The sequence below is a fragment of the Drosophila miranda genome, assembly GCF_003369915.1.
Source record: "Drosophila miranda strain MSH22 chromosome Y unlocalized genomic scaffold, D.miranda_PacBio2.1 Contig_Y2_pilon, whole genome shotgun sequence".
Classification (NCBI taxonomy): domain Eukaryota; kingdom Metazoa; phylum Arthropoda; class Insecta; order Diptera; family Drosophilidae; genus Drosophila; species Drosophila miranda.
Window position 1 is genome coordinate 25,721,513 of NW_022881614.1, and position 19,434 is coordinate 25,740,946.

Genomic DNA, 19,434 nt, shown 5'->3' on the forward strand with positions numbered 1-19,434 from the left:
TCATTTTCCCACTGGAGGGACCCGAGATTACGTTATTAGAATTAAGATTTATTACTTTTCTTTATTGACTTTTCAGTTTTAGGTTAAGGGGGGGGAGGGGGAAGGCCACGAAGGCTACATGACATTAATTTTATATATTATACGGCCCGAGGGGTCTCTAAGCCCCACGTAGCTTATTATCTTCTTTAAAGGGGGGGGCAATTCGCGATCACGGCGGACGCCACTGGCTTTTCAGAACCAAAACCCAACAACAACGACGCAGCAGCAGCCAAAACGAGAGAGGAATACACCGAGGACCGAAAATCAACGGCATCAACGCAGCAACGGCGTGAATACACCGAGAAAGCAGAAACCCAACGACAACGACGCAGCAGCAGCCAAGAGGGAGAGGGATAAACCAAGAATCGAAATCCAACGGCACCGACACAGCAACGGCGAGGAATACACCAAGAACCGAAACCTAACGGCACCGTCGCCAAAACGGGGAGGAATACACCAAGAAACAAAACCCGACAACAACAACGCAGCGGAAGCCAAAGAGAGAGAGAAATACACCAAGAGCCGAAACGGTAGCCAACAGCATCAATTCAGCGACGGCCGAAGACGAGAAGCGCCGAAAAGATAAGCCGCCAGCGTCGACGCAGCAACGAAGCGCTGGAACAGTAAGCCCACAGCAGCAACGGCAGAAGAGAGACGCGGAAAACTAAAGCGAAGTAACGACGCGCCAGCAGCGAGACAGAGAGACGAAAGTCACCGGCGCAGCGTAGACGCCGAACGACGGCGCCAGCCCTCTGCCGCCGCGGAAGATGACGACGCTAGCCGCCCACGCTGACGCTGAATCGGAGAGCCAGCAGAACGCCGGCTCTGAGCTGGTAAAACGTGGAAGGAAAAAAAGTCGATTGGGAGCAGTCGTAGGAGTCGGACGTGTTCGCGGAAAAATTCGAGTGGCTTGGAAAAAGTAAAAACACGTGGCGGCCCGGATCCACGCCAACGCTATCAGTGACACGGGGAAGATCCGGCAGCGACGCTGCGCTTACGGAGAGGAGATCCTGCATCTACGCTGCACCCACGGGGAAGAGGAGGCTTTCGACGAGTACAAGCGTGGGAGTTCAGGGGTAAGTGAGTCTCTAGACGTGTATACGGGCTGCTGAGCGGTGCGATAGGTAGGGAACCAAGAAAGAATAAAGTGAAATGTAACGAATATAACAGAAACATAGCACGACCTCCAACAATCTATAAACTAGGGAACCTGGAGGCTGGCGAAAATCCTCTAGCTGAACCCTCCACGAGGGTGCCGGCTGGGCAATGGACACTGCATTACCCCGGACAAGGGTAATGCACTGTCGCTTGCTCTGTCCGGGGTAATGCAGTGTCTAGCTAAGGCTATGCTCCGGCGTCTTCCCGATTCAAAGTCGGGGAACCGAACCAGGGCCATGGCTAGAGGTGCCTGGCGGTCAGGCCTAAAACGCTAGGGGGTGGTCCCCCCGAAAAATATTAACCAGTATGGACCCTCGGGCCAACTATGGAGTCGAAGAAGGAGCAAGCACAGGTTGGGATGTCAACCCAAACGTCGGTGGAAAGCGTGACTGCTACCACCGGCGGGCACGGGGAGGAGCAGTCCTCTGTCGGCGTGTCGCCAGCGGTCACACCTCAGACTTGGCGGGAGCAGGCCAGGTCAGTTGTAAAGCTACTGCCACAACAACAACAACAAAAACAACTCACTCCGTAGCCTGCAAGTTGAGCCGCACAGATGCCGTAGTCTATACAGACACGGATCTGGAGAGCGTGCTCTCTCTAAGCAGGACGGATGAAGAGAGCCTTCTCCGCTCGCCGGAACCACGCACCAGCTCCCTGCGTAGGGAAGGGCCGAAGCGTTCCAAGGAGGGGATGAAGGCCAAAGCGCAATACAAAGCGGCCCTCAACATCAAAAGCCGGCTGCAAGGTAAAGCAGACATCTCCCAGGAGGAGAAGCTCAAGCTAGCCTGGGCCGAGCAGAGATTAGAGGAGGGTCGGCTACATTATGCTCAGATGCCACAGATGAGGGCGTCGAATGGCGAATATGCCAAGATGATGGCCACCAAGAGGCAACGCTCCACTGAGAGTGCCATTAAGGACACTCCTGCGAGCAAGCGGCAACGCGGGCCCAAGAGTGCAGCCACTCCACCGAAAGCGGCCAAGAAGCCAACGAAGCCGAAAGCGAAGGTCAGCGATGTGACCAAACGACATCTGATCGTGGCACTCATCGACCGCAGCGAGGAAAACGGCAAGATGTCAGCGGCACAGTGGAAGCTGGTGCACGCGCGTCTCGTCGACGCACTTTTTGCACAGATGAAGGAAGACCCCGCGGCACCAATGCCCACGTTCGATGGTGCTGGGTGGCTAAATGGGGTTAAGATCCTGAAGTGCAATGATGATCCAACCCTAAGGTGGCTGACGCGTACGGTCTGCCAACTGGAGGCGATGTGGGAGGGGGCCAAGCTGGAGGTTGTGGACCGGGAGCTTATACCGTCCAAGCCTAAGGCGAAGGTACTCTTCCCCATCACAATCCAGGGGGACCGAGCGCTGAAGCTCCTTCATTACAGAACGGATGACCTGACGGTTGTGATGCTGGAAAGTGAGGAAAAGCGCCTTCTGGTGGCTTCCTGCTACATGGCTCACGACAGACCCGCACCACCCGACGAACTCAGGAGCCTGGTGACAGAAGCCGGCACCAAAAACTATCAACTCGTCATCGGAACGGACGCCAATGCCCACCACAATGTGTGGGGAAGCACCGACATCAATGACAGAGGTGAGTCACTCTTAGACTTTATACTAGCAACTAATCTATATATAGCAAACGTTGGGGAGGAGCACACCTTCGTAGGTCCGACCTCATCCAACGTGCTAGACCTAACACTTGCAACGGGAAACAGTACTACGGTATCTAGCTGGAGGGTCCTCGAAAGCCCATCCTTCTCAGACCATAAGTACATTCAGTTCAAGTGCGAATTCAAACACCCTTCGAAGACAACAGTCTATAGAAACCCCCGGAACACAAACTGGGCAAAGTTTAAAAAGACAGCTACTTCGAAGCTCGCGAATCCGGGCTCAGTGAAATCCGCGGAGGATATAGAGAAGTCCCTAAAGACCCTATCCAACGAGTTACTGAACGCCTACCATGCATCGTGCAAACCCTCGAGAACGAAGAGGAGGTCCAAGCCACTCTGGTGGAACCGAGATCTCTCTCTCCAAAGGAACAACCTCAAGGAATTCTTCAAGATCGCCAAACAAGCGAACGAAGAGATTGTCAATGAGGAATATAAAATCCTACTTAGGAGCTACAAGAAGGAAATACGTAAGGCACAAAGGAACTCGTGGAGAAACTTCTGCTCCAACATCGAGAAAGTGCCCGAAACCGCTAGGCTTCGGAAGCTGCTTTCAAAGCAGCCCACAGTACAGAGCCAACTAAAACTAGACAACGGACAGTGGACAGAGGGCAGTAAGGAAGCCCTAACAGCACTAATGGAGGCGCACTTCCCTGGATGCACCGAGGTCACTGACGCCAAAGAGCATCAGGACCTAGCAACCGAGGAACAGCACCCTCCAATAGGTCTGTTAACCACTAAGAGAATCCACTGGGCCATAGACTCCTTCGCGGGCATAAAAGCACCAGGACTGGACGGGATATTCCCAGCCATGATGCAGTTGACCAAAGAGGTTATTACCCCATGGCTCCTCGCAATATACTCAGCATGCTTAAGTACGGGCTATATCCCCATCCAATGGAGAACCTCGAGAGTTGTCTACCTCCCTAAGGCAGGAAAGTGCAGCCATGTGAGTCCCAAGGATTACAGACCGATAAGCCTTACCTCCTTTATACTAAAAACACTAGAAAAGCTGTTGGATTTGCACATCCGGAATGAGGTAGAGGGACTGATGTCAACAAACCAACACGCCTACACTAAAGGGAAATCAGTGGAGACGGCACTACACTCGCTAGTAGCCACCATCGAGAGCGCCCTTCACAACAAAAAGTATGCTTTGGGAGCATTTGTGGACATCTCAGGAGCATTCAACAACGTGGCCACAACCGCAATAACAAGTCGCCTAGAAGCGAATAACATACACCCTGCAATCAAAGTCTGGATCAAAAACCTCCTAAGTTGTAGACGGGTGCAATCGGAGTGGGGCACTGCTTCCATGGTAAAGGGGGCACACAGAGGCACACCTCAGGGTGGAGTCCTGTCGCCACTACTGTGGAATCTGGTGGTCGACGACCTCATCAAGAGATTTGAAAGGAAGGCCCCAAAGATAACAGCTTATGCAGACGACATAAGCATACTTATTACGGGTGTATGTCCATCGACCCTCAGCTCCTTAATGGAACGTACACTCAGGGAGATACGTGAGTGGGCGGAAGAGGTAGGACTCAGTATCAACGCGGACAAGACGGACCTCATCCTCTTTACCAAGAGGTACAAGGTACCGATATGGACCCCCCGAAAATTGACCAAACTAGGCTGACTCCAAAATCACAGGTGAATTACCTAGGCACAGTACTGGACAGCAAGCTGGCATGGAGGCCCAATGTAGTGGAAAGGGTGAAGAAGGCTACCATTGCGCTTTATGCATCCAAGAAGATGCTCAGCAGCACATGGGGCCTGTCACCTGCTCTAATGCACTGGATCTACATCTCGGTGGTGCGACCAACTCTGCTGTATGGAGCCTTAGTGTGGTGGCAGGCTACTGAAAAGAAGACATACCATAAGCTTATGGAAAAGACTCAGCGACAGGCTCTGCTCTGTATTACAGGGGCGCTGAGGTCAACCCCAACAAAAGCACTCGAAACTGTACTCGGAATCGACCCCTGGACATTCACGCTCGCCTGATTGCGGGAAAGGCAGCACAACGCCTTATAGCATCAGGAAATCTATCGCAACAAGGATACGGGCATAGTTCAATCGGCAGGGAAATGACCAGATCAACTGATTACATGACCCCCCAAACTTGCCTTGACGTCAAAACAACCACATCTTTGGGACCTGAAGACTGGAAAATTGGAAGGGACCAAACTGAGCACCTCAATATATACACAGACGGCTCCAAAATGGACGGAGGAGTAGGAGCGGGCCTATACTGTACAGACCCTGAGATAAGGCTGTCGTATAAGCTACCGGACCAATGCAGCATTGTACAGGCAGAAGTTTTTGCCATCGGGATAGCAGCGGAGGTCGCTCTCCTCACAGAACGAGCACACGATGCGGTCAGCCTATTCGTCGACAGCCAAGCGGCGATAAGATCCATGCAGTCGTCCGCGGTCAGTTCCAGAAATGTCTTGGCGAGCAGGGAGGCATTAGACATCCTATGCACGACAAAGACAGTGCGGATCTATTGGGTTCCCAGCCACCAGGGCATCGAAGGAAACGAAGCGGCGGACGTACTAGCTAAGGAAGGCGTCGGTCTGGAGAATAGGAGAACCGAGAATGTGCCTGTCTCCCTCAGAAAGCTGCAAGGCGATCTAGAGAAGCAGGCTAGAGCACAGACTGATAGCAGGTGGAGGAGTACCACCACCTGCAGAACCTCGAAGATAATGTGAAAGGAGCGCAACGAGAAACTTGGCCCCTACCTACTGCACCTACCACGAAAGGACTGTAGATTGCTAGTGGGAATACTAACAGGTCACTGTCTGGCTGCTGCACATGCAGCAAAGCTAGGCATCACCAACAGAGACATTTGTAGGAAATGTGAGGAACCTGGGGCTATCGAAACCCTGGAACATCTCATCTGCAACTGTCCGGCTCTCTCAAGGGCAAGGAGGAGATACCTGGGCGCCCCAGTGTTGGCATCACTGGAAGATGCCTCCAAAAGGACGCCACAGGAATTGCTGGCCTATGCTAAAAACGATTCTCGGGGACTTTTAAAACCACATTAACGCTCCCGAGACGGTTCATACACCCCCCCATCCGGATAACTAGGGGCCATATTGGCCTATGCGTGGCCCCGCTGAGGGCCGTCCGGGCTAACCTAACCTAACCTAACCTAACCTGGAGGCCCGGGGCTTCATCTTCTCTGCCTTTCCTCCCGCCTCTTGCCCGAGTCTGTGTGATTCCATCCAGTAGTTCGTAGCCCGACCGGATCCTGAGGCCGCTGTCCGGCGATTGCCTAGGCGTTCCCGGTGATACCTGTCGGCGTTCCCTCCGCATGATTCCCTCCAGTAGTTTGTGACCCCGCAGGGTCCCGAGGTCGCTGTCCGACGATCGTCTAAGCGCCCCCCGGTGACTCCTGTTGGTGTCTCGCCTGATCCCCGTAGTTCCCTGGGTCCCGAAGGGGCTGTCCGGCGATTGCCTAAACCCTCTCGGCGATACCTGCCCTGTATGATAAAGACTTTCGCAGTAATGTTTAGCCCGATAGTGTCCCGTGAGTGCTATCCGGCGATTGCCTAAGCGCTCTCGGCTATACGCGTTGGTATTCTCGTACTCGTAGTAATTCTTAGTTCGGCGGTGTCCCGTAATTGCTATCCGGCGATTGCCTAGGCACTCTCGGCGATGCTTGCCGGTACCCCCGACCCTCGTAGTAATTCTTAGTTCGACAGCGTCCCGTAAGTGCTATCCGGCGATTGCCTAGGCACCCTCGGCGATGCTTGTCGATATCCCTGACCCCCCCCGTGGTAATTCTTAGTTCGACAGTGTCCCGTAAGTGCTATCCGGCGACTGCCTAGGCACCCTCGGTGATGCTCGTCGATATCCCTTTCCGCGTCGTAGTAATTCTTAGGCCGACAGGGTCCCGTAAGTACCGTCCGGCGATAGCCTAGGTACTCTCGGCGATGCTTGCCGGTATTTCCGCATAGCAAAGTCCCCTTCCGCGTCGTAGTAATTCTTAGGCCGACAGGGTCCCGTAAGTACCGTCCGGCGATAGCCTACGTACTCTCGGCGATACTTGTCGGTATTCCCGCATAGCATAGTCCCGCTTTCCGCTTCGTAGTAACTCTCAGGCCGGCGGAGTCCCGTAAGTACTGTCCGGCGATAGCCTAGGTACTCTCGGCGACACCTGTCGGTATTATCGCATAGTAAAGACCTCCGTATTGATTCTGAGTTCGGTGGGGCCCAGAAAGCGCTATTCGGCGATAACCGGAGTGTTCTCGGTGAAACCAACTGCCCCGTCCCACGCTACGATCGCTCCCGTCCGCGGGACTGCGGCCCCGTCCCCCATCGTCGGTCCGAAATACGGAGTCCCGGCAAATTATAAATATTGCTGTAATTTCGACCCTGTAGTAGACTGAGATATGTACCCCAGCCCAGGATCGCTTCCTTAATGATGGCGCCCAAGCAGGGACTCCGGGATTCCGTTATGTTTTGGGGCGTTAAGTGGAACAGTCGATCAGAAGAAAGAGTAGCAGGGGGAATCGGGACTGTACCATGCGCAAGCACGGCCAGTCGGAATCATTTGGACAAGAATAGCTGTATATCTCTGCAAAAAAAAAAACCGCACGTGAGGTCGCCCATTATTCACGTACAGCCGAGGCTGGCTTCCCTAACCTCCCTAGCAATAGCGTCAGCACGTGGCCGCTGCACCCACATGAGGAGGAGAGCGCCGCGGCGAGGCGGCAGAGAAAAAGAACCGAGCCGAAGCTGGGCAGAAATCGCTAGAGAGAGAGCGACACGTACGCGGCGAGCAGCGAGTCGTGAGCGGTAAAGGCCGAGCGAGCGTCGGAATCCTCCCGAAGACCAACCAGCCCGGCTATATATTTCGTACTCAGACCCAGAAGAGGATAGTCAACGCCCGGCCCTCAGCGAGAAGAGTCGATGCCCGACCCTCAGCGCGAGCAGTCAACGCCCGGTCTTCAGTGCGATCATTCAAGGCCCGGCCTACAAAACGATAGCGGAGAGTAAACGCCCGGCCTTCAGAGTGATCAGTCAGCGTTCAGCCATCAACACGGGACGAGATCCAACGCTTAAATCAACGAACCCAGCACGACCAGGACCACAAGGACAATTCCAAGGACAACGATAGCAAGGACTATCGACCAGGACCAAGCAGCAAGGACGCCAAGGACGCCTCCACTGGACAACCGTGTTAACCGTGCATACGCCGTGCTTCCGTGACTAGCCCCAAGGACTCCGGTATTCAGTGCGTGACCTAAGAAAAGATTCTACCGGAGGCTCAATACGTGATACTACCGTCGGAAACGCGAAAGACCTCGAAGTGCCAGTTCGACCACCGTGCTTCGACATGGGGGTACAGTGGATTTCGTATCGGCGCAAGGACGAATTGCAGGCCATCGCCGCCGAATTCGGCCTCGGTGAAACCGGGACAGTGGACGAACTGCGCAGCCGGATCTCGGCCTTTATCTCGCGCGGTGAGCATCCGACTGCCATCGAAAAACGGATCAAAGAGCTCGGAATGGTCTTCGACAGCGCGCCCAGCCCGAGAAGCCCGAGGAACACGTCCCCGTCGCCGGGACCGACCGCCGGGTCAGCGAGAGCGGAAGGAAGGGATCTGTGCGGAGCAGCCTCTATCTATCATAATTCCCGAGTTCCCGCGCGCAGCTCACGGCGACTCTGGCCGGCTTGAAACCAAGACTGACCGGCGACATGGTGACAATCACCACCAGCACCGCTTCCCCGAGGAAGCCGGAACTTCGCGACCCGGAAGGGAAGAAATTTCCTTCGCCGCCCTGGCCGATAAACTGCGCAATTGGGGTCTGAAGTTCGACGGACACTCGGATGCGCTGGCTTTCATCGAACGGTTGGAAGAAAGGGTCGACTCATATGGCGGAAACCTAGCGCAACTGCCGCGAGCCATCTCCAGGCTACTAACTGGCAAGGCAGAAGGATGGTTTAGGACGTTCCAGATGCAAGGCAAGCCATGGACCGAGTTCCGGAAGGAGTTCTTGGAGTTCTTCCTACCCCCGCGATACTTTTAGCGCTTGGAAGATACGATCCGCTCCCGTCACCAACGACCCCGAGAAGCCTTTCAGGACTCCTTGATCGACCTCCGACTCATGATGCAACGAGCTCAGTATACTCCAGACAGGGAGCTGGACAGGATCTACGAGAACTGTTCACCCGTAGACATGAGTTCGAGACGTTGCGAGAACTGACCCAATTGATAGTAGCGTACGAGACAACGCGGGACCGCAAACAAACCCACCCAGCTAACGACCGCCCAAATACGAAAGCCAGAACGCCATCATACCAAGGACCCGGATTATCCACCCCACAGCATGCCCCTCCAGACGACACCGGGCCCTCCCGGAGCGCCGAGACGACAAGCCGCATAGTGACCCAGGATGGAGACCGGCCGGTGAACACACGCCGGGCCTGCCGTAATTGCGGGGAGGAAGGTCATTTCAGCAGTTCATGCAGGAATCGGCGAGTGCTATTCTGTTGGGAGTGTGGCCGCCGCGGCATCCGGACGATCGACTGCTGTAGGCTATCCGAGTCGGGAAACGGGCCGAGTCTCCGCTCGTCAGGGAACCGATCGGAGACATACCTCCAGGGCCCCCAGGAGTAACTCATCCCTTAAGTTTGGAAGGAGGCAGGATCGCCGCGCTAGTAACCATCGAAGGATGGTTACCGCTCACAGCTACCCTCGACACGGGAGCAACGCGGTCGTTCGTCAGTCAACGCATCCCTCATGAAGTAAGTACCGGAGGGAACGCACGGAATATAAAGACTACCGTCCGCCTGGCGGACGGTACAGCAAAGGAGGTGACGCAAGCAGTTTCGGTCAAGGTACGTCTGGATCAACAGGAAACGCGGGTGATTCTATTAGTACTACCCATGGTAGTGGACGACATCATACTGGGGCTCGATTTCCTTTGCGGCGTCCAAGCCATAATACAATGCGGACGAGCGTACTTGCAGTTGACCCAGCGGGCGATCCGGGAAACCAACCCGATCCCCACATCATCCTCGACTCGGCCCCGCATGGTTACTTTTAGTGACGAAAGTCCCGCGACTGCATCCGCTGCTCCTACCCACTCGACCAATCCAACGGCGACCCACCGGACGAAGACAACGCACCAGAATCCCAACCACGCCAGACCCAGCAAAGTACCAGTGACAACGCACCAGAATCCCAACCACGCCAGACCCAGCAATGTACCAGTGACAACGCACCCGAATCCCAACCACGCCAGACCCAGCAATGAACCCACGACAACGCATCAGGATCTCGAACACGCCAGACCCAGCAACGCCACCCGAACCCAACCCACGATTCGATACGACCGCGCCAGAACCATCAACGAAGATTCGACGGAGACGACTGCGACACCGCTGGACACACCCAGGGCCAGTCCGTCCGCCTCGAAGAACACCCAAAGCAACGAAGATTCGACGGAGACGACTGCGACACCGCTGGACACACCCAGGGCCAGTCCGTCCGCCTCGAAAACCACCCAGAGTTTCCCTACCAAGACAACGGAGCTAAGCCACGACCACGCCAGAACCAGCAGTAACATCAGGACAACGTTTCTAAGTTTCGACCACGCCAAACTCAGCAGCAATACAAGGACAACGCATCGAAGCCTCGACCACGCCAGACCTAGCAGCAATACAAGGACAACGCATCTAAGCCCCGACCGAGACGGACCCGGCGGCGCTAAAAATATAACACGATCGACGCGAGCCAAATCAGAAATGCACAGCAGTGCGGCTCAATCAGAGCGAACGACCCCACGGGAAACCAGCATCGCTCTACACCACGATCCGCTACGCCTGGAAGACCACGGCCCCGAAGGACATAGGCGGGGCAAGGGAGACCAACTCGCACCTCACTCCCCAACGAATTATCAACTCGCCCCGTTAGCCGACGCCGCGGCCGGTCGACAAAGCAACCCTTTTCGAAGATCAGACACGACCCAGTTACCGTTACCTTCGACTACAGATTCAACAAGGCAAACGAAGGAAAACAGCGAGTTTAGCTGACTTAAAGGCGTTCCACGGAGTGGACCACCCCGAAGAGAACCCGACGACGCTGGAGAGACCCGAATGACCTGCCGACTTCGCAAGGGCCACTTGGGGTAGCGCGCTACCGTAACGTCCTCGCCCCGTAAGGGGCGCGACCCACGAAACCGTAAGCTACGTATACATCCCCTTATGGGATTAGATAAGTACTACACCCAATGTAAACATCGTCTTACTCGCACCACTCAAGCAGGATAGGGGGAGGGTATTAATACTTCTAGTTAAGACAGGCAGGTTCTAACCGACAGGCATTTTCTCCCTAGAATCGACTGAAGACATGAAGCGTCTAAGAGACGGAAGGCAAGCTCGGCCCCTAGGGGCAAATGGTGATACGACGGGACACCCTAGCGGGGACCAGCAGCCTGAAGTCCCGGCACCTGCCGACGAACCAACGACACACCGGACTCGCGGCTGGATCGTCGACCCCAATGGGCCATCCGCCTCCCGTCAAGCCCAGCTGAGGCGGGTCGGAGAGGCGACACTTCGACAACAGGACAGGATGCCATGGTGCCGGCGCGTGGCAGCCATCCAATGGTGGATCGACCAACAAACCCAGGGCCCGGGGACCGACGCCGAAGAGGAAGTAGAGCCCGATGGCCGCTTCGCAAACGCAGGTGTCCGCTCGTTGGTTCGGGAGTTATGGGGCTGCCATCGACGACGACAACGCGACCACGGACACCGACGAGCACGAGACGATAATACGCGACGCTCAAAGCCTGGCGTCCACGCTGCAGGACGAAGGGAACCGACATCCACTGGCTCGCGGGAACGAATGGGACTCGCCCCTTTGGGCCGAGTGGAACCTGGCCGGTCAAGGTCGGGCAGCCGCCCCTCTAGCAGTACACGACGAGGACGAAACCGGGGACGGTGCTGGACCAGACTACTCCGACGTGTCCCACGCGAGCGATGCAGGGGAAGGAGTAGGACCCCAACGCGACGACGGAGGGTCCGATTCCAGGTCCCTCATGAGCCTGGGCTTCGCGCCCCAGGCGAACCAGCAGTGGGCACCAGCCAACACATCGGTGTCAGATGACGTCCCGCCTCCCCTCGTAGCCGCCCACGCCGGACTACCCCCACAACGTCCCGATGAGGGAGTAGTTGACTTCGACTCCGAAGAGAGCCTCCCGCTGGAGTATGGCGAGATGGCCGACCTGCTGCAGATCCTCCGACTCCACCCTACGGTAGCCGCGGTGCAGGACGACCCGGAATGGGCAGAGGCTCCCCCCGAATGGCGGACCAACGCGCCAGGTCGACAGTTGCCCCGGGACCTCATATCCAACATCACCGTATTCTTACGCGATCGCACCTACCGACTGGGAGTCCGGCGACTGGAGGTCCATAACGGCACTTGCTTCCGCATAAAGATTATTCGCAGCCGTCACCGTCACTCTTCGGCACCCCCGAAGTATGGAGGGGGTGTGAGGGAGCGTACGCTCCACCCAAATTTTTTCCGCCCATCAGTTCGCCGTCATTTTCCCATTGGAGGGACCCGAGATTACGTTATTAGAATTAAGATTTTTTACTTTTCTTTATTGACTTTTCAGTTTTAGGTTAAGGGAGGGGAGGGGGAAGGCCACAAAGGCTACATGACATTAATTTTATATATTATACGGCCCGAGGGGTCTCTAAGCCCCACGTAGCTTATTATCTTCTTTAAAGGTGGGGGCAAGTCGCGATCACGGCGGACGCCACTGGCTTTTCAGAACCAAAACCCAACCAAAACGACGCAGCAGCAGCCAAAACGAGAGAGGAATACACCGAGGACCGAAAATCAACGGCATCAACGCAGCAACGGCGTGAATACACCGAGAAAGCAGAAACCCAACGACAACGACGCAGCAGCAGCCAAAGAGGGAGAGGGATACACCAAGAATCGAAATCCAACGGCACCGACACAGCAACGGCGAGGAATACACCAAGAACCGAAACCTAACGGCACCGACGCCCCGGGGAGGGGAGGAATACACCAAGAAACAAAACCCGACAACAACAACGCAGCGGAAGCCAAAGAGAGAGAGAAATACACCAAGAGCCGAAACGGTAGCCAACAGCATCAATTCAGCGACGGCCGAAGACGAGAAGCGCCGAAAAGATAAGCCGCCAGCGTCGACGCAGCAACGAAGCGCCTGAACAGTAAGCCAACAGCAGCAACGGCAGAAGAGAGACGCGGAAAACTAAAGCGGAGTAACTCATCCCTTAAGTTTGGAAGGAGGCAGGATCGCCGCGCTAGTAACCATCGAAGGAGTACCGCTCACAGCTACCCTCGACACGGGAGCAATGCGGTCGTTCGTCAGTCAACGCATCCCTCATGAAGTAAGTACCGGAGGGAACGCACGGAATATAAAGACTACCGTCCGCCTGGCGGACGGTACAGCAAAGGAGGTGACGCAAGCAGTTTCGGTCAAGGTACGTCTGGATCAACAGGAAACGCGGGTGATTCTATTAGTCCTACCCATGGTAGTGGACGACATCATACTGGGGCTCGATTTCCTTTGCGGCGTCCAGGCCATAATACAATGCGGACGAGCGTACTTGCAGTTGACCCAGCGGGCGATCCGGGAAACCAACCCGATCCCCACATCATCCTCGACTCGGCCCCGCATGGTTACTTTTAGTGACGAAAGTCCCGCGACTGCATCCGCTGCTCCTACCCACTCGACCAATCCAACGGCGACCCACCGGACGAAGACAACGCACCAGAATCCCAACCACGCCAGACCCAGCAAAGTACCAGTGACAACGCACCAGAATCCCAACCACGCCAGACCCAGCAATGTACCAGTGACAACGCACCCGAATCCCAACCACGCCAGACCCAGCAATGAACCCACGACAACGCATCAGGATCTCGAACACGCCAGACCCAGCAACGCCACCCGAACCCAACCCACGATTCGATACGACCGCGCCAGAACCATCAACGAAGATTCGACGGAGACGACTGCGACACCGCTGGACACACCCAGGGCCAGACCGTCCGCCTCGAAGAACACCCAAAGCAACGAAGATTCGACGGAGACGACTGCGACACCGCTGGACACACCCAGGGCCAGTCCGTCCGCCTCGAAAACCACCCAGAGTATCCCTACCAAGACAACGGAGCTAAGCCACGACCACGCCAGAACCAGCAGTAACATCAGGACAACGTTTCTAAGTTTCGACCACGCCAAACTCAGCAGCAATACAAGGACAACGCATCGAAGCCTCGACCACGCCAGACCTAGCAGCAATACAAGGACAACGCATCTAAGCCCCGACCGAGACGGACCCGGCGGCGCTAAAAATATAACACGATCGACGCGAGCCAAATCAGAAATGCACAGCAGTGCGGCTCAATCAGAGCGAACGACCCCACGGGAAACCAGCATCGCTCTACACCACGACCCGCTACGCCTGGAAGACCACGGCCCCGAAGGACATAGGCGGGTCAAGGTAGACCAACTCGCACCTCACTCCCCAACGAATTATCAACTCGCCCCGTTAGCCGACGCCGCGGCCGGTCGACAAAGCAACCCTTTTCGAAGATCAGACACGACCCAGTTATCGTGAACTTCGACTACAGATTCAACAAGGCAAACGAAGGAAAACAGCGAGTTTAGCTGACTTAAAGGCGTTCCACGGAGTGGACCACCCCGAAGAGAACCCGACGACGCTGGAGAGACCCGAATGACCTGCCGACTTCGCAAGGGCCACTTGGGGTAGCGCGCTACCGTAACGTCCTCGCCCCGTAAGGGGCGCGACCCACGAAACCGTAAGCTACGTATACATCCCCTTATTTTATTTATTTATTAAATTAACAAATTATCTGTTAATAATGGTACTTAGTTACTAAAGGCAGAAAAAGATAAGTTAAAAGTTAGCTAAATTTAAATGATTATAAATATTGCATGCAATTAGTTTAAGAGACAGTTCAGGGGATAGGGTTAGACAGAGGGAGTTATAATTATGGCATTAAACCCTAAAAGGTTCATGATCAGCATAATTAGACCTACATATGGGTAGACGGATAGGCCTAAAAGTACGGGTAGGTCTGGATGGAACGGCCAAGTCAATCTGACCCAAGAGAGTTTGGGAGTCAACAGTCCCAAGAAGGAGCTTGTGCACGAACATTACGCCATTGCATATTCTGCGATGGTGCAACGACGGCAGGTCAATAAGATTTAGCCTAGACCGGTAGGGTGGCAAGATTCTACCCGAGTCCCAGTTAAAGTTCCGAAGGGCAAAAATTAAAAATTGCTTTTGCACGGATTCAATAACAGCCTGCTGCTCTTTATACTGCGGGCTCCACACACAAGAACAATACTCCAATATAGGACGTACTAACGAGATGTACAATTGTTTCGTAACGTACGGGTCGTCAAACTCCTTGGACCAACGCTTGATGAACGCTAAAACACCCTTAGCTTTATTTACAGTTGCAGCTATATGGGTGTTGAAACACATCTTATGATCAAAAAGGACTCCGAGGTCATTTGAACTCGAAATTCGCTCAAGGACATGATTTCCTAGAACATATGAGACAAAATGAGGAGCGCGACGGTAAAATGTCATAAGTTTGCATTTGGAAAGGTTCAGAAAAAGAAGATTAGTTGAACACCACAATAGTAGTTCACTTAGATCAAGTTGAAGGCGTGTGTGCAAATACCAATCAGAGTAAGAAAGACAGATTTTGACATCATCAGCATACATTAGTGTAGTAGAGTATGTTATAACTTGAGGAAGGTCGTTCACAAATAAAATAAACAGAAGCGGGCCCAGATGACTTCCCTGTGGCACACCTGAAGTAACATTAACAGTATTTGACAACACGTTAGAAAACAAAACACGTTGAGTACGGTTAGAGAGATAGGACAAAATCCAATCTAGAAGATTCGTTGGGAACCCTAATAAGGAGAGCTTTTGAATAAGCAGAGCATGGTTCACAGAATCGAATGCCTTGCTGAAGTCCGTAAAAACTACATCCGTCTGCAAACCAATTTGAAAACCACGGTGGATTAGGTTAGAAAACTCAAGAAGGTTAGTCGATGTTGAACGATGTCTGAAAAAACCGTGTTGCGACGGAGATATCAAGCTGCAACAAAGATGTTGCAGTTGCCGGGTGACCAGGAACTCAAGAAGCTTCGGGATGGCGGAAAGCTTTGCGATACCACGATAGTTTTCAATGTTTGATCTTGAACCTTTTTTGTGAAGCGGAATGATGTAGGACTCATTCCAAATTACTGGGAGACAAGACTGTGCCAAGGAGAGGTTGAAGAGAAAGGTCAAGGGCTTGCAAAGGGACTGGGCACAGTGTTTTAAGATGCAACTTGGTACCTTATCTGGACCCGCAGAAAACGATATGTCCATAGATGACAAACCTTCAAGAACAACGCTTTCCTCGAAAAAGGGCAGAAAAATACTGTTAGCTTGAGGTAGCTGGTACGGATACGGAGTGGATGCGTTGTAAATATGAGACGAGTACGTTGTTTGGAAAAAGTTAGCGAATAAATTTGCAATACCAACAGCAGAAGCTTCTGTTTTGTTCTGGTAATGAAGGGACGGAGGAAAAACGTTTGACTTGCGCTTAGAATTAACGAACGAATAGAATTTTTTAGGATCACTACGAAAATTACTACTACATTGTGAAAGGTAATGATTATAACACTGACTATTGACGGCAAGGAACAGAGAGCGAGCGGAGGAGTATAGAGCTAAGGCCAACGTGGAGCCCGACTTCTGGTACTTTTTATAGAGCCGGGATTTATTATTTTTTAAGTATGACAAATACTTGGAGAACCAGGGAGGCTTGGACGATACAGGTACAGTGATATCTGGAACAAACGTATTAAGGGCGGAGTAAATAGAACTATAAAACGAGTTAACAGTTGCATCTATGTTCGGTAATGAATAAAGAAACGACCAATCAACATGCGAGAGATGTAGATCTAAATCAATAAAGTTTGTTTTGCGAAAACACTTTATGTGACAAGGAGCCCTGGAACTGTCAGCACCTCCAGATTGTGTACACTCCAGTGATATCAACAAAGTTGGATGGTAAGGATCTTCAGGGAGAGATATTGGGCTTGCTCTAGATACAGTAGCAAGAGAACCATCGTTAACAAAAACGAGGTCAAGAAGTCTGTCCCTAATGTTTTTAACGGCATTAATTTGGACAAGGGAAATATCCGTTAGCCCATTGATAAAGTCATTATGGCAATTGGGAAACAACAGGTTAGCGTCATTACAAGGCAGCCAAGAAAGAAATGGGAGGTTAAAGTCCCCCATGACAATAATTCGATCATTGCACCCTAATGTAGAAACAACATTATTAATTGCTGAAAGGTGGTGTAAGTAAAGCTCAGCATCAGACCTGGGAGGAATGTAAGAGCAGGTTAAATAGAAAAATGCGGAGCCAACACGAACTTTGACTGCAACAAATTCAATTCCATGAATGTTATTGAATGGGAATAACTCAGATGAGAAAACAGATTTAACTGCAATCAGAACCCCACCTGCAAAAGATGGGCGGTCCATTCTATAAATAGTGTAACTATCAATGAAAATTTCGTGATCATTGACAGAGGAGTTAAGCCAGGTTTCGGTAAACGCGATGGCATCGAAATCAAAGGACGCGCTATTAGTATGAATTTGACGCAACTTTCCCAGCAAACTGCGAACGTTCTGATAGTGCATGGAAAAATAGTACATTAGTTTTTTGGAGCATGTTCGGTAATTCTTGGATTCGAGTTCGAATCTTTGAGAAGGAACTCATGCACAATTGTATGCTCAGGCCATATTGACGGTTCTAGAGAACAGGATAGTAAAGAATCAGGGAGAAGAATTTTAAATGATGATATGTTGCGCTTATGTTTAAATGAAAATTTAGTCACAACTATATCAACAGGCGAAGTGTTAAGTTTAGTGGCAAGATGTTGTTTAACATCCTCCGTTGTAGCCTCAGGAATAAGACGAGAAACAAATATTGCTTTCCGAGAGACCACTGCTTTAAGTTGAAGTCCCGAGCGAGATCGAGATGGTGGAGCCACACCTAAAAGAGATCTCGGTACAAGGGCAGAGGAATTGGCAGCAATGGCTGTAGCAGGAATTGGAGTAGGAATTGCAGCAGGAATTGGAGCAGGAATTGGAGCAGGAATTGGCAAGACGTCGTCAGCAACCAGCACACCCGCACTAGGAGCACTCACCGCGTCAGAAGTGACGGCCACAGAAACTGCAGGGATGGGATTGATGCTGTTGGGGAGTTGGGTGCTCGAAGGAAGCACATTGCTCGGTGTAAAGAACTCCGGAGCCACCGTTGGCGGATTTACAGACAACGGCGTGGCATGCCTACACGGAAATGCTTCCGATGGATGAAGGTGGGAGGCAGGCGTACCAATCGGATTAGGTTGCAAGAGATTGGTATCATTATGCGGAATTTTCCGTCTAGGCGATTCGCTCAAGAGTTTGAGCCCAAGAAACTGTGATTCAAGGGCAAGAAATTTCTCGTTGAGAGCCACAAATTGTTTCCGGACATCCAGAAACCCAGTTCGAGTCTGTCTCATAAATGTGCGCATTTCGGCCTCAATCTCCCGACAAGCCAGACATGACCAAGACAGGCCCATGCGTTTCGAGATCAGATCATTCAGCCGGCCAAAATTTCCACCACCAGCACATTTTATGTGGGCAAAATTGTCGCACAGCCAGCAGCTAAGAAATGAATCACCAATGATAACACCACCGAATTCACATTTCTTTGCACTACAAACGATTGCCATTATTGACAGCAGTAGAATAACTGTGCACGAATAATAAGAGAACGGAGTGAGATCGCAGGTAAAGTAGGAGAGCAGACAGCAGAGCGAGCCAGACAATCAGCTGCAGCGGCAATAATTCAAAGCAGATGATCCAACGAAGTGCAGAAAACGAGCGGTAAACTCACCAAAGCAGAGACACAAAAGAAAAGTCCACAGAGAGGGAGAGTGTAGGCAATCCAGAGAGAGTGAGAGCAACAATGCGAGAAGCCCGCGTATGCTCACGAGAGAGTGTGGGCGATGCAAACGCTGATGCGCGAGAACAGTGCACACCGAAGAAGCGATAACGAAAAGCAGACTGGGCAAAAAACAATAACAAATTGCCTGCATGATACGAAGTTTATACGTTGGAATATTGAATTTATATTAAACACTTGTTTACAAACAAAACACTGGTGGTTAACACAAAGTAGAATCAAATTAAAGAGATGCGATAATAAATCAAAACAAAGACACAACAATGTTGTATGATATTTAGGCAAAGGGCGGAGAATGCGGGAGCAAGAAAAAAACACAACCGGCTTAAGCAAGAGCTAGAAGCGAATTGATTAGATGGGATGGAATTGATGGGATTAGATAAGTACTACACCCAATGTAAGCATCGTCTTACTCGCACCACTCAAGCAGGATAGGGGGAGGGTATTAATACTTCTAGTTAAGACAGGCAGGTTCTAACCGACAGGCATTTTCTCCCT

At 52.4% G+C, this 19,434-nt stretch overlaps 1 protein-coding gene across 1 annotated transcript; it reads left to right on the forward strand.

Annotated features, from left to right (window-relative positions):
- The first annotated feature begins 1,078 nt into the window (after nucleotides 1-1,078).
- Nucleotides 1,079-12,564, forward strand: LOC117193724. Its single transcript, XM_033398449.1, has 2 exons — nucleotides 1,079-1,115; nucleotides 11,216-12,564. Exon 2 carries the CDS (start codon nucleotides 11,546-11,548, stop codon nucleotides 12,500-12,502), a length of 957 nt encoding a protein of 318 aa, XP_033254340.1. The 5' UTR covers nucleotides 1,079-1,115; nucleotides 11,216-11,545; the 3' UTR covers nucleotides 12,503-12,564.
- Nucleotides 12,565-19,434: the final 6,870 nt, after the last annotated feature.

What these genes read in the sequence shown, in the direction of transcription:
- LOC117193724 (XM_033398449.1), top strand. Translation starts at nt 11,546, where the DNA reads ATGGCCGCTTCGCAAACGCAGGTGTCCGCTCGTTGGTTCGGGAGTTAT.